At 36.5% G+C, this 15,996-nt stretch overlaps 2 protein-coding genes across 3 annotated transcripts; one reads left to right on the forward strand and one right to left on the reverse strand.

The window, feature by feature from the left end:
• The first annotated feature begins 825 nt into the window (after positions 1 to 825).
• On the forward strand, positions 826 to 14,740 carry LOC146132027 (uncharacterized). Of its 2 annotated transcripts, none has more exons than XM_083397476.1 (11): positions 826 to 1,021; positions 4,508 to 4,727; positions 5,554 to 5,702; positions 6,339 to 6,479; positions 8,006 to 8,081; positions 8,305 to 8,452; positions 9,059 to 9,160; positions 9,921 to 10,043; positions 11,549 to 11,776; positions 13,324 to 13,511; positions 14,596 to 14,740. In XM_083397476.1, the coding sequence occupies exons 2-11, from the start codon at positions 4,603 to 4,605 to the stop codon at positions 14,660 to 14,662; spliced, it is 1,347 nt and encodes a 448-aa protein (XP_083253602.1). In that variant the 5' UTR covers positions 826 to 1,021; positions 4,508 to 4,602; the 3' UTR covers positions 14,663 to 14,740. The 2 variants fall into 2 exon arrangements, with proteins under 2 accessions (XP_083253602.1, XP_083253603.1); XM_083397477.1 differs by having other exon boundaries at positions 11,549 to 11,761.
• LOC146132028 (uncharacterized) lies at positions 6,505 to 7,359 on the reverse strand (the record flags this gene model as incomplete). Its single annotated transcript, XM_083397003.1, has 3 exons — positions 7,310 to 7,359; positions 6,981 to 7,081; positions 6,505 to 6,557 (listed from the first exon to the last, which is right to left on the reverse strand). Coding segments are annotated over exons 1-3 (204 nt in total), but the record flags the coding sequence as incomplete, so codon positions are not given.
• Positions 14,741 to 15,996: the final 1,256 nt, after the last annotated feature.

Below are 15,996 nucleotides of genomic sequence, written 5' to 3' on the forward strand. Positions count from 1 at the left end.
AGATGAGTAAAATATTTCAATTAGGAAACCTGTATAAAACTGGATAGCATTGTGTTCACTTTTTGATAAAGCTTTATCTATATCAGTGGTTCTCGGAGCGCGCCAACCAATTCTAAGGGTGTTGCAAGCTCTACCTACTCTACATTTAACCTTTTATAAGGACTTTATTCGTTCCATGTTGCGTTGTTGTTAATTCTGCCTGTATGCTGTCCCACGCTTTACATCAAAATTAAGCATGTGTATCAGAGTAACTGAAGCAAAATGGTTGAATATTTTGCTGTTTGCAAACTTTCGGGCTACTATTTTTTTAATGTATTTATGTAGCCTACAAAACAATAGAAAATTCGTGCGACTTTTTAATTGGCCAGAATCACTGGCCCACGCTGATTGCCCTGTGAAAGCGCTTCTCAAACAGCGTGCTGCTGAAATGTAGAGTGTAATTAAGCTTATCAATCCATGTGAAACAACAATTGAGCAGTTTCAAAGTCTGGGCAAATGACCAGTGAGTAACAAGTGCGATTTACGTTGTCAGCGATTTTGATTCAAAAACGCGGAAGAAAGTAAGAAGAATCGAAGTACGGGTAGTGCTTTTGAATTCTACCATAACTACAGTAGCACAGATTTCAAGGAAAAACGGTGCTTTAAGTGCGGGTTAGGTCCCTTAAAAACTAGTGATATTAAGCAAATTAATAGCCCTTGAGGTTGTCGTATCGAGAAAATTTTTCAATAAATTTCTCTTCTAAATTAACTGATTTTGTATTATTGGCCACAACAAAAGTCTTTCTTAGCTCATCAGCTCATCTGTTTTAGTATTATTTTTAATTTTTCTATGTTTATCACTTATCAGTTGTTTTTCTTTATCAACCTTTTTTCACAGATGGATTTAAACCATAAAACTTCATTTGAAAAGAAATGACATTTGATGGAATCCTTTCTATTTTTATGTTGTAGCTTTTGGTGACTGCTATGCACGGAAATGGCATAATTTCTGGTTAAACATTGAAAAACACGATTTAAAGCAGTAAGTCGTTCATATTTGTAGAGCATAATAGTGGAATATATAAAGCCCATACCAAAGTATAGGGACCGGTAGCATACTCGTTTCGAATTATTATTCATTTTCAACATCAGTTTAGGTAGAATAAGGAATTATTGTTTGTGGTAATGACCTAAAAGCCACTAAAAGCATCGTTACTATGTATACCGTACTACACCATTGCTCAAAGTAACAATACGACTTTTAGACACGTATATAGTTTCGTTATAGGTGTTTATTCAAATGTTAGTTTGGTAAATAGGCAACTGAAGGTAAAAAGCATAACGGGATCTGAATAAACCTTAGCAAAATGTTAGCAATACATTGGTTTATTGGTAAGTATATATTTTAATTATTCAAATGTTTTAACTATGATATATGCCGAAAGTAAAAGCACACAGGGATCTAAATAACCCTTTCAAAATAACCTACCCGAAACGACCGGTTAGCAATACAGGGACCCAGTACCCCGCAGATGGTACGTGGTTGTCGGTTAGCAGAAAATCGACATGTGTCGTGCCCCAACTCTACGATTCTGACTGTATTTCCTTGGAATCATCAGGCAATACTTTATTCAGCACGTGATTTCAGCGGGTTCGCGTACAACCCAGTAGGACAGGGGCATGCTAGCACTGGAACCATGCGTGTGATGTATATATAATTAGCCGTCGCTCTGTCATGCAAGCTGCAAATGACGCTTTGTCGGTGACTAATTGTCTGGCCGCACATACACACAGCGGCAGTTCGAACTACCTGACGCAGATTGAATTATCTGTATACGGTAACTCTGTTTTCCTGCCTATACTCCTGCGTCAGTGTATTGGCACATCACGCGACAGTAATGCAAGTCAGGCAGGCAAAAGCGAAAAGGAATCCTTACGGCTTATTTTTTGTGTGTAATTGGTTTGGCGTCATTGGGCTTCATTGGGCTTATCTTTCTGGGTAATGAGCCTTTTTCCTCCGTAAAAATGCGGCGCTTTTAAATGTATCAGTACTTGTTATTATGATTTGGCTTTTGCTTTAATTAATTTCACGCCACATAATTAATTGACTAGTCGTAATCAACATGGAAGTAGCCTTGTAGAGTGAAATCGCGTCAGCTTGTAGACGGAACTTCATTAGTATGTACTTTCGTAATTAGCAGCTATCCATAATTTTAAATATTGTGTGCAGGCCAATGTTTTGACTTCAAATTCTAAAGATCTGTTCTTTTTTATTTTCGAATATGTTGTGATTAAATCTTACTTGCTGGAAATGCTGTTTTAGTTAAGGAGGGTCATGTTTAAGTGGATAATTAACTTATTAATGACCGACTGTAATTAAGACAGGAAAACTAAAGAATATTTTGCCCATTTGAAGTCATTGTAGTCATTTACGCGTAAGAGCGAGGAGATATCTTCTACACATTCTTCAGTTTGTCATTATTTGCATGGAGTATCGTGTTTGTTATGGTTAAGATCAGTTGTATTGAAGTTAAAAAAATTTTAAAAATATTTGGAGCTTAAAAAACTCTGCAGGATTTATTGTAGTTTTAAACAGACCTGTTTAGTTATAAACAAATGTACTTACACGAGTAGTATTGTCCCGCCGTTATATGGACATTCCCCAATGAGCGTTGCGTCTATATATGGTTATACAGGGGGTACTTCCGACAGCCAAGTTATCAGGGAAAGGGTGACGTACAAAAGGCACAACTTGTAAACATTGCCTGCGCGGGCTTCTAACGTTGATCAGCATCCTTTTCACGGGAAGCACTCAGTCTCGCACTGTCAACTATAGAGCCACGCTGGTAACTAATAGGGCAACAGATAGCTGGTTTCGGGGGCTGCCATAACTCTCTGTATAGTTGGGTGAACGATCGCTTTTTCGCCGGCCGAGGAAAGGCGTGTGGGAAGTGCATATGTTTGACCCATAACACCACGATTAAAGCTATTTAGGCACGACAGGGCAGCGTTTCGGGCATTTCGAAGCTTTTATATACGCGAGTGTGGCAAGACTGGTGACAGCTCAGCTGTCCGTGTGTAAAGTTTAACGGTTTCATTTTTTTATAGTTTCGAGCTGGTTTAGCTATATAGTACGAGTTTAACAGGTTACTTAGTTCACATTTCATGCCATAGTTTGTCGCTATGTTACTGCAATATATGTCGTTAGGTTTATTCTAGTTGCGATTGAGTTAGCAATCCTTGATAGAATGTATGGCAATATTCTGGCGTATAGTCAGTAATGGTGTTCATTATGCGATTTTTATTAAACCATTATAAGAACTCTAAAATGAGAAACTCTAATTAGGGGAACTCAATGGAAAAATAAAATTTAATTTTACTCGGGTTATTTCACCCTTTTAATTGCTGGGTTCTGGTTTAGCCGTTTTATTCACAGTTTTCCTGCAAATTGTCATGTAATTTGTAAGAATATTAAACCGTGAATTGCAACCGGCCACGCGATACTGTTGATACCGAACCTAACTGAGTTCGTTTGGGACGTTTATGTGCAAAATATGTTGCGCCCACTGGAAAACCAATTACTCTTAAACCAAAGATATATCCTATTAATATGACATCGCCCACTGAACTCTGTGCAAACATTGGCATCCGCTAGATCGAAATAAACCAACCGCCAAAGGTTATAGCTACAGTAAACGCAAAACCCTGGCCCATCTTGCAGTTTTTTTTTTCAAGTTGTACACTGAGGTTTTGTTGAAGTTTATTTACGTAAGGAGAAACCCATTTATAAAATCTTTTGCTGACTGATGGCTTTTGTTTTGCATTTAACTTTATCTATATGTAAAGTATACCCGTAACTGCATAAGCTGTTTTCATGCCTTGTTGCAAGGTTTGCAGAAAAGTTGGGTAAATACAGCAAATAATTTCGAGCGAGAGTCTGTTTTGAGAAATTGCAGTAGCATTTCGAAAACGACCCCATGAAACCGCCATACAATGAATTTGTAATAGTTGTCATCACAAGTGCTTCCTAATTATAGGCAAAAATCAGGCCAAAATTTTGCTGCATACTTGTTTGTATTAACATTGGCTGTATTCCAATAAACCAGCCCCCTCCACAAATTTACCCCACCCCCCACAAGTTTAGCACTGGTTGCACCTGCATGTTTTTCTGGCGCTGTTCTAGAATCGTATTACCACGTTTAAATTTTTAAACCATCGCAGATTAGATGGTTTAGGGTTCGGGTTAGGGGGGATCAAGTTTTATTATATTTATTCTTCCAGTTTTCAATTTAGACGACTGATTTCGTAACTGTATGCCGTATTGTGAAAAAGGTGTATAGACAGGATTCTTGACTAGCACCGTTCTTCATTCTTTTTTGACAAGCGACCGTTAAGTTTCTGCAAGCGATGGTTGTGTGGCAATAAGTGTAATTGTACTTTGGAGCAATAAAAACAGATACAAGCTTAACCAAGTGACCAGTGACAGAAGAAAACCCAAGCCTAACGGTTGTTACATGTGTTTTTTCAGCGTTTCAACAGCAAGCAATACTTTCAAACTGGTTTAAACTTTCGGGAAAATAAGACCGTTTACAATAACTTGCGCCGAACACTCGGCCAAGCACGATGTCCAACTCTACACCTACCATGAACCTACACACAACTGACACCGCCGACTATGTTTTGTTCGTCGGAAGCGCGGTTTCCCTCATTTCAATTTTGTTGACCCTTATCGTCTACGTCGCCAACAGGTAACTCCAACACAGTGTTTTCAAACCTTTCATGGCTTGCTGCACGTTTTGGAAATTATATTTATTTTGCGGCACCCCCTACCAGAATTTTCGTTAAGTAATTCACTATCATGTCACAACAAACCGAACTGGGATGCTACACATCAACTCTATACAATGTAGCACAGTATAGATTGATTTTATTGTAGTTTGATTGCTTGCAGAAAAGTTGTAAGAGGCTTACCAAATAATAAAAAATCAGATTCCTAAAGAATCTAAAATATCTCTCATCGCCACCGGCGGTTGGATACAACATGCTAACACTAACAATTCTCGTTTTTTTTAATCCTCCGAACTTCCTAAATTTTAACTCAACTATGTATTACACACATGGGTATATTGTACTATCTCGCTCATCACACATGGGTATACTCTGCGTAATTTGGCAACGGATCGAATCGCGATATGTTTAATTCAAAACATCGGGTCTCGGAAGCAGAATAAAATGTCAGGTGACGGACATCCCTATTAAAGATTACCTACAGTTGTCTATTGATTAAACGACATTGGAACTGTTCGGCATTTGTATGAAACATCTTGTGAAATTAAAACATTCGGAAGGCGGTAGCTAATCAACTTCCCCCCCCCTTTTTTTTAGGTCGTGATTAAAAAGTTGTTCAACGCGCTATCTAACCACTCTTTTTCCCATCTGCTTAGCAGTTCATTGTGCACTATTAATGTTCGCCTATACCTTTTCATAAAATATCCAATTGCTTTAACTTCCGCCTTATGCGAACCCTTGTATGGTAACATGGTTTTAAACTGCCTTTCCCCAACTCCTTTGTAGTTTCTTGCGCGTGAAGCGTCAGCACATGATCACCATCAACCTTTGCGTCTCGCTGCTCGTTTTCTACGTGGGCTTCATCATTGTAGTTGCCGCCGACACACACCGGAACAAACAAACGACCAGCGCACCCAGCACCAACTGCCTGGCAGGTAAGATGTGTGGAAATTACGGATGAAGTAGCCAGTCCCAGGTTTCAAGTTAATTTTATGGAGATAAATAGTGCACATGAAATTAGACGTTTAAGCCCACTTAGAATAGGTCGCACTATTTATTTGTAAAAAATGCTACCTTTGGAGCTTTGATATATATTCATTCAACGTTTAAATAAGACCTCTAGCCTTAAATTAAAACAAAATTTTGTTTCGAGGCTTGAATTAAACTAGCTTCAACAGGAGAGTTTACAAGAGTACAAGTATTTTTTTAAGTTAGCTATTTTTTGGATTTTGTATAAAATGTGATGTGCCATGCTTAGTATTTTCGATGTATTCACGCAGTTTTAGAAAATGCTTTTTGAACTCTTTAAGGATACCAAATGAAAGCTTTATCCTGTCCTTAAATTTGACTCCTAAATATAGTATTAATACGTTCTAATGTTAAAACGCCTCGCTGAAACATAACTGTAAATCGATACTGCCTACTAAAATTTCTGGTGATTTAGTGGTGCGCAACTTCACCTTTACAAATGTAACTTGTTTATATCATGATCACCTGATTAACTGTTTTATGAATTACAAAAAAAACGTTGGATTTCAAATATAACTGTTTCGTAATTACATCTCGTCTAGGAAGCGTTCTGGTGGTGTTTGGTTGGTTCTACACGCACTCTTGGCTCTTGACGCACTGGATATTTCTTTGCATGCGAATACAGCGATCAGCACTGAGACACATTTCCAATTTCTTCATAAAGATCTGTCTGTTTACGTATGGTAAGTGATCTGTCTGTTTACGTATGGTGTATGGTAAGTGTTTACGTATGGTATATGGTAAGTGTTTGCGTATGGTATATGGTAAGTGTTTACGTATGGTATATGGTAAGTGTTTACGTATGGTGTATGGTAAGTGTTTACGTATGGTATATGGTAAGTGTTTGCGTATGGTATATGGTAAGTGTTTACGTATGGTATATGGTAAGTGTTTACGTATGATATATGGTAAGTGTTTACGTATGGTATATGGTAAGTGTTTACGTATGGTATATGGTAAGTGTTTACGTATGGTATATGGTAAGTGTTTACGTATGGTATATGGTAAGTGTTTACGTATGGTATATGGTAAGTGTTTACGTATGGTATATGGTAAGTGTTTACGTATGGTATATGGTAAGTGTTTACGTATGGTATATGGTAAGTCTTTACGTATGGTATATGGTAAGTGTTTACGTATGGTATATGGTAAGTGTTTACGTATGGTATATGGTAAGTGTTTACGTATGGTATATGGTAAGTGTTTACGTATGGTATATGGTAAGTGTTTACGTATGGTATATGGTAAGTGTTTACGTATGGTAAGCAAGCGTATATCCAGGTTCCTACAACATTAAACTCGTATCCTGATAACGTTATTGGTTGAGAAGACACGCAGTTTCAAACACATGGACTTTTATATTTCATTGCCGAGTTAATTAAAAATACAACAACAAAAATGAAACGTTAGGTGTTTAATAATGTAGATGCTTTTTAAATAGTACTAAACATCAGGTAATCTACACGTTGTGTTAATACTTTGTTGTGTTAGAACAAATAGGAACATTGTTTACCTTAAAACTGTAGCTTCGGAAAGATACCATCCATTGATTTGTTTCCTCATAACCTTCGATTAGAATTAAAATTAGAGCATTTCAGTTTTTCCAAATTAGATTAGATTTAGAATTAGATCGTTATGAGTTTTCTCTAATTAGATTAGAATTAGAATTACCTTCTTAAAAAAAAACGAATTTGAACTAGAATTTAAACTAAAATTAGAAGTATTTCAATAGGAATGTGCATGTCAATTATGTGTGTGCTAATTTTTAAGCATTTTAGCATAGCATATGATTTTTAGTCCGTGAAAATTACGTTTCAACCAAAGAGTTAGAATTCAAATTCTTTGTTTTCACTAAGAGACTAAAAATGTCGTTGGACAAAGTAGGATTTTTGGTAAAATCCGAATTAAATTAGAACTAGAATTAGAGCACACAAGCAATTCACAAATTAGATTAGAATTAGAATTAGACGCATTTTGCTCTAATTCATTGAATTAGAAGACTAGAATTAACTAGTTGTCCTAGTCTGCTCATTGTGGGCACTTATTTAAATGCGCGAGGCCATTTGAGGGAGACTGTAAATCACCACACTTATTGACAGTTTTATTAGGTTTCTTTATTTCGAATAAAATGATGTTTTGACTTTAATTACTTAGTCGGCTAATAATACTGGTTATGCTGGTCTTTATAATAGTTTTCTCTCTTTGGCAGTTCCCGCCTCAATTGTTCCGATCGTTATTGTCGCGTACGATGCCTCGAAAGATCACGAGTTCTTAAACAAAAAACAGTAAGTGTCGCTTAAACAAAATATATAGATATATAGTATAAATTATAATTATTTATGCCATGAGCTTTATTGATTGACAGCCTCATGCTAAAAAAATAGGAGGGGGGGCTTTAAAAGAAGAATAATGTAACAGTAAACCGATAGATCTCGCTGAAATAAATTTTAACTGTGAAACGGAGATCAGGTAATTTTAAACTGAGGCTATTTTTGATTTTTTGTTCAGTTGCTTTTACAACCTTGGTGATACAGTGGGTCTTGGCTTCGGAATTATAACTGGCTTTATCGTCGTCGGCATAACCTGCTGTTCAATCTTCTGCATTTCGAGGCTAACCTGCTGGCGAAATCCTTTTGCGGTTCAATCCACACTCAAGGTAATACATAATGTAAAAGTTCCATTGGTCCACAGATAAAAAGATTTTAGCGAGAAATGTGTGCAAATCTGATTCAGGAGTGATAATGCACATGGTGTTTGAGAAGTAAAAATATAAAATACGCTTTCTTTCCGGGAAGTCTAAAGAGTGAAACAAAGAAGTAGGCTATTACTGACGTCGGTGTCCTTGTTTTTTGCGTCTCCCAAAGCTATATAAAAGCTAATCCACTATAACAACGAACGAAAGTAAACACTTTATACAACATATCCAATAGACGAGCTGCAAGTTTTAATCAACTAAACCTATTTTTGTGCCGAACATTTTTCGAGCTATTAAAACCACTTGGCTGGAAGGTTTTCTGTAGCTAAAATGGTCAAACTAATTTGGTTTCAAATCTTTAGCAATATTACCCGGGTATAAATAATTACCCTAGTGTTGTACTAGAACGGATACGTCATACATGTTATAGTTTCGTTTCCGAGTAATATAATTAAAAATGGGCTTACTGACTTTTTTTTATGATACTCAAACTCCTTTTATACCTACAACCTTCAAGACCTGTGGTTGAAATTTTATGAAAGTCGTCGCGTACGTTGTTCCATTCAGAAAAATCGAGGCGCCCTGGTTCGATTATTCATCCTCACGCTGATAATCCTCTTCACCCACATCCCACACGTCGTAATGTGGATCGTCAAGAGCAAATACGACGTGAGTTTTTACTTTTAAGATTTGCGTGCCGTCTTCATTCGTTATGATTTGTCCATCTCCGTGTTTAAATGTAGTTTAATGTATCTAGGTCTGGAGCATGCCTTTAAGAGGTTCAAAGGCACCTAAGACTGAAATACCAACTTGTTTGAATACTTACTTGTTTTATGTTTTACTATGTAATGTTTGCTTCCTATAACTTGTGTGAGCCATCACTGCTGAATTAATTTTACTTTAAAACTGTGAAAACAAATTGAACTTTTTCTTTATGTGACATTTATAGTTTTTTATAGTTGCACACTTACGCTGAGAGCCTTCGCTAGACTAACCAAAATCAATCTATCAATAATACAAGCAAGGCGGTTTTGAAAATCAACTAGCTTGCCGTGAAGTTCGACCTCATGACCTCCGATCATACCGGGGCCGTCGCTCTACCAACTAAGCTACAAAAGCTTACAGGGCACCAGTAGAGGAACACACATGACACCATTGCTTGCATAAATACAAATATATTTGTGTGAGATTTAGCCATTTACTTTTTTAGTTTTTAGCTATCTGGTTTAAGTAGGTTAATCAAAATCCATGGTAAAGTAGTCGTGCGTGAGAAAACAAAGGTTATCAACCTTAAAACTTGTACGTTTTGTCATTTTTTAAATACCCAATAATTTCTTTAGTACACTATGCACAGATCTGTAATGTATAGCTTGATCTCCACCTACTTGGCTTTGCAATTACGTATCAAGCTAAATAACCTAGTTTTTAGGACGACCACCACGAGCTCGAAGTTGTGGACGGGATTTTTGTTGGACTCCACGGAATCCTGATCGTAATTTGCCTGCTTTATAGAGGCGATCGCTTCTGCAACTACTGGTCCACCGTGGTACACGTAAGTTTGACTATATCAGTGTTAACCAGCTCTATTATATACGCGCCCTTTTTTATTTTATTTTGAGTCCAGCTTTTTTTTCGAGTCAAGTTTATTTTAAGTTCTTGAAGCGATATGAAAAGTTTAAAGTTGCCTTTGTTTTCAACATGCTGTTTGTTTTTAAATGAAAGTTAGCCTAATAATAATAAAAAGTTTCCCTTAAAAAGTGAATTTTTTGTTTACGCTTTTCGAAATATCCTGCATTATTTTTTTTATGAAAGGTTTTATTCAAGGTTTTAAACCCCAATTTACTCACCAGCAACTGAACGTCCTGGTGCAATAGTTCATGCCGCGTTACAAATGATACTCACATATAAACGTGACAGATAATTAGCAATAGACTCGTCTGTAGCCGTCTGGTTTTGTGTATGAACATCTGTAAGCGGTGTCTTACAGCAGTTAGTAATACAACATGTTTAGCTGTGCATTTGTTTTGTTAAACTATAGCTTAGAAAATATGCCACTAACAAGAATTTCTATTCAGCAGTAGGTTTAAAGTTGTTTTTGTGTGTATATGACATACGGATCCGTAGGCTACATTTTGTTTGTTAATACCAACCTTTAGCAGTTTTAACTTGTGCTACCAACTTAACCCTACTTTCTCCTTTAGGTCAAAATCTCGTACTCATAGTTCTTACAGCACTGTTTTTCTGTTTTAAACGTCTAGCTTTTCGCCAAAATCTGGCACCCGAGTGTGAACCGAACTAGTGATGTGCAAAGTTGAAAGTAGAATAACTTTCTGAAGCGATAAAATATTTTTTATCGAAACGTCACAGATGGTTAAAACCAGTAACCTAAGGAAACATTAAGTTATCGGTTGATGTCGTGCGCAAATATGCAACTGAAATGTTAAATCAAAGTCTAAAAACATTAAAGGAGACGACCGGATTGCGGGGTAAACAATAGACATTGCCTGATAAAAACATAACATTTTATAGAACTTTTTGTACCGGGTACGTAGTACCTGCCAAATTTTTTTTACAGAAACGTTCTGGCTTACTGTCAGCACTGTTGTTATCACACGACAAAAAACATGCGAAAAGAATACAGACGTTTTGTACCATTTAGAAAAGTTTGGTGTCAAGTTGTCAACAGCGTAAAAATAGACACGGTATATTAGGATTGAACCCGATTTGAATTTTTCACTCAACTATACTAGGGACTTACCCGCATGCATTTAAACTATGTACTTTATATTTTTTTAGTTTGTTCTAAAGTAACAACTATAGTATTGTGTAAAAAGTGGACAGTATAGTAGCCTAATTTACTGAAAATGATTTTTTTCAAACCGTTCTGTCTTACTTTTATCACTGTTCATACGGCAAAAAACACGAAACTAATTCAGCCGGTTTGTACCGTTAAGAAAAGTTTGTCACGTTGACTTAAATCTTAAAATACGAATATTTAACTCAACTATTAGTTACTTTACCCACACGCGTTCAACTATAATCGAACTTTCTATTTAGGGCCGCAATCCGACATCGAACGTTCGCATAAGTCGAATGAACGCTTCTTTGTCCAGTAAGCGCGGTATAAGCACCACGACGAGCGAGTACGTGCCCGACGAGAGTTCCAACGATCGTAAGATCGAACCCCGCGACGGCAAGTCCGTCGTGTTGACGGTGGACGACGAAGTGTTCCTTTCTGGAAACGCTCAAGGCGCCCACAAAGGGGATTCGGTGAGAATAGCACAGGTGCTTTGCAGTGTTGTAAACAAGTCAATCTGCTCTGATTTAAGTCGCAGTCAAAGTCATTTCAAAAATAACTTTTGAAATATAATTCAAGTCATCAGTTGTCCAAGTCACGTCCCAGTTTAGTCATAAATAAAGCGAGTTAACTACAAGTCAATTTTTCTACCAACAAGGCTTCAGTCAAGTCGAGTCCTTTAAAATGGTAAATTAATTGTGTACCTAAGTCATTACAACTTTGGTGCGTCCGGGAAAAATAGAAATTTGCAATATATTTTGCCCATAAATGCGCCTTTGTCGCTGATTATGTGTCGTTAATTGTTCATCTAAACAAAATTACTTGATTATTTGTAATAGAAAAGTCATTCTATTTTAGTTTTTTACTTGTAAAGTGACATATTAATGCTCTTGAAATGTTTTTTAATCTGCGTTTTATTTTAGGTTTATGTTAGGGATAAATTCTTTGAAATCTGATGTCTATCCAAAAACGTACAATTCTTCGATTGTTTTTCATAATATGTTTGATAATTACCCAATCCGACTCTAATTCATATGTGGTTCTGGTCTCATTAGGTCACTCGCGCGTGTGGCTTAACGCAGAAAATTAATCGTCGTTTTGAAAGGCCAATCATGATTCATGAAACTACCGTTTATAATTAAAGCTCGTGTAGACCATAACGTGCCAGCAGGTGTATTTGCACATCAGAACCGCCGCTTCCACCCTAGTTTGCAGGCACTGGCCGGGGTTTATTGGGTTTTTGTTTTCGTTGCACCGAATTTGATGAACGATGCACATAATGAAGTTTGTAGAAAATAAAACGGCATATTGTGTCGCTCGAAAACTGTTGGTGAACAATGTGATTTCGAAATTTTAACATAAACAGGCCAGCTGTTGCTCGCAAGCAACTCCCGTTTTGAAAAGCCTATAGTGAAATGACGACACCCAAGGCCAAGGCGTTTTTGCACAAAAAACAAGTCAATTCCGAGTCAAGTCATTTGTATCATAATCTAAGCTTGTCATAAAAATGGCCTTTTTTCATACTCTGGAAATACTTTATCGCAAATTTAAAAAACTCTAAACGAAAGCAGAAAAACGTTTTTACGTGTTAAAGTTAATGACAAGGCCCTAAGTCAATGTTTTCTAATGACTTGACTTCGCCTAAATCTTTTGGGCCAAATGACTTGACTTAAGTATTTTGGCAAAGGACTTAGGTTGAAATTAAGTGTTTCCATTAAGCATTTTTTTTATAAATTGGAATATTTACTTAATTTTTTTTCATAAAGCAATTTTTTGCTGTATTTTTCGTTTATATTATTTTTTACTTGAGTTATTGCTCATATTGGGACGAGTTAATAAGTTTTATAGTTTTATTTTTGTGACAAGGAATTGACTGGAAGTTGACTTGCTCTAATTGGACTTGACTTGGGCAATCGATCACTTGGACTGGGACTTGACTTATTATTTAGTCAAAAATACTTTGCTTGTACTTTAGTCATTTGAAAATACTGTTACTTGTTTACAACACTGCTTTACAGTCAGTACAATATTGCAGAACAACGACACAAAGCCACCAAACAACGACAACGGCAGCCCAGGCAACACGGCGCGTGCCAGGCTGGACAGCATTCGTCGCAAAGTACTGCGAGCCTCGATGCGCAAGTCGAACAAGTCCAGCGTCAGTTCAGTCACCACGGCCAGTCCGCCGGCCACGCCCAACTACGGCGTTTCAACCCTAAACAGGTGATCACATGAACGCTAAATTAGACCGATATCACTTTTTTACGGACGGATGGGCATACTGATTGTTTTTCTTACCTGAAATGTGCTCAAAACTTAAGTTGAATGAAAATAAAATCCAAATAGCATTTTAATTGATCTACCTATATTGTTTGAACTCTAAATCAACCTACATTTTTTAGGCTCTTATTCTACATGTTAACTTGGCCATAGTGCTATACAATTTTTTTGGCCCTAAAAATAGAAAATTTGTTTGTTTTTTAGGAAAAACGTGTCATATTTTGTAGTAAAATATCGGCCAAACTAGGCCAATACATCGACAGAAGCAAATATTATCGTATATTATTGGTAAACCGATATTTCGGTCTATCTCTTATAAAATTAGTCGCAGTCGCAAACTTTAAGCCCGGCGGTTGGACATTGTAATTTGGTGGTCCTTAAACATTGACCCGCGCAACATCTTTTAAATACATTATTTGACAGATTGTGTGCAGCAATTCGTTTGTATGATCACTGATTTTGTATGATTACTGGTCTGTGTTTTTTGGTATCCCTGAATTGAATTGATTGAGAAACACTGTAATGCAGTTAGACGCAATATAAAGACCGCTGCAATATCTCGTTTACCGTTTTGGACGTGTCCTACCTCAATTATCGTTATCATATTCTGAGTTAGCCAAATCGGCAGTAAAATAATTATCGGTACATATTACCAGGCAGTTTTGTTCCTTCTGATTATACGAGTTTGAAGGACGCATGGTTTAGTTAAACTAATCATGCTATAATGGTATTAAATATAAAAACCAATGGACAAAGCGTCTTTAGAATCGGCCATGTTGTTTTAAATTTTGAATTATTTTACATATTTCTACTTGGCCCTTTCACAATTCGCACCAGCCAACACTAATCGGCCATGTTGTTTTAAATTTTTTAATTAATTTACCTAATTTTACTTAGCCCTTTCACAATTCGCACCAGCCAACATTACCGACATAACTATAAACAGTAAACATACGCCTTGAAGATTAAAACCATTGGACTTCCTTGCTGACAATGTTGAACTGCAACCTGTTACCTTTCCATCTAGGTTCCAGTTTCGCGAGTCCACCATTTCTACTGCCAACGGTGACCCGGAAAGGAAGACGTCGTTTTAAACGAGGCGGTCCAATATTGGACGCCATGTTTTGTCCGAAAACTATCCGCAATTGCCTTTTTTATAATTCCATGCTAGATTTAAACCAAGTGCGAAGTGCTGCGAGGTTTTAAACGCGGTTACCAGTCGCAAATTTAGCTAGCAGCTTCAACTACATCAGCAACCATTTAAACTACTACTTGAACTTGGGTTTTTGCCTCTTACAGAAAAACGCTTTATTACTGGTTCAGTAAGACTTATTCGACTCCCAAGAAACAGTATAGTGGCGACAGTGTCACGTTTTTTTAAAGAAACAACAAACTGATACTAGAAAGAAATGGAAAATATATAAATTAGGACAAAACCCTTGATAAAGTTTTGGAAGCGGGATATTCAAACGACTAGGCCGGCAAAAAAAAATATGGTTATTTTCAATGAATCGTTCAACGGTCCTTATTTTTCTCGGGGTTAAAGCGAAACGTTTCTCAACTCTTCAACCCACAATCTATGCAACGTATGTTTCTGCACTTCGGTAAAGGTTGTGACATTATCCTGGGTGGTTTCTTTTTGCGCGCCGTTTTTTCAACCTATTGTTTTCAATTAGGTTTAATTTTTCTACGATTATTTTTTTTCTTAGTCTTTTAAGTTGACTTTGGTCAGAGCGGTCTCCTTTTTTTTCCTATGCTAGAAGTATGAAACAAACCTACTTTTTTTCTAGTAAAATAAAAAAATACACAAGAAGTTCCATTTGTGGCTGTCCATACCACAAGCCCTACGAAATCTAACAAGAATAATAGAACAAATGGTTTTCTGTTATCACAATCAAAATGAAATACACATTTTGAATCAAGTAACCAAACTGAAAACAGTTATTGATTCGTGGGCTACGTTAAAAGTTTTGCGCCGGTTCCAGTCCGCGAGGAGTTTATTACCGGTCCGTGGCAAGGTTGCTAGATTAAAACTTTCATTGAAGCCTAAACTGTACGTAAAAACTAAAAGTATTTTTATATTCAACACATAGTAAATTTCGTTTAAATATACTCCATGGTTGATTGGTATGATAAAAAATCGCAATTAGTATCAAGCTCTCGTGAGGTTCAAAACAAATAGTGTGTTGTGGCCATATGAGTTACATAACACGTTAGATGCATATTTTTCAAACACAATCTAACTTCTAGTAGAATATATCGAAAAATGGGCTAAAATATCCTGTTTTTAATTTTGAAGCGTGTTTATCCCAAAGTGCAATAGAATAAATTCATGCAAACAATGTCCCATAATAAAATGATTTACTATTTTGATATTTAAACAGGAATGGTTTCGAAAAACGTTAACATTTTAATTAATTTTATCAAG

This window comes from Ascidiella aspersa, chromosome 9 (assembly GCF_963924565.1).
Source record: "Ascidiella aspersa chromosome 9, kaAscAspe10.2, whole genome shotgun sequence".
NCBI lineage: Eukaryota > Metazoa > Chordata > Ascidiacea > Phlebobranchia > Ascidiidae > Ascidiella > Ascidiella aspersa.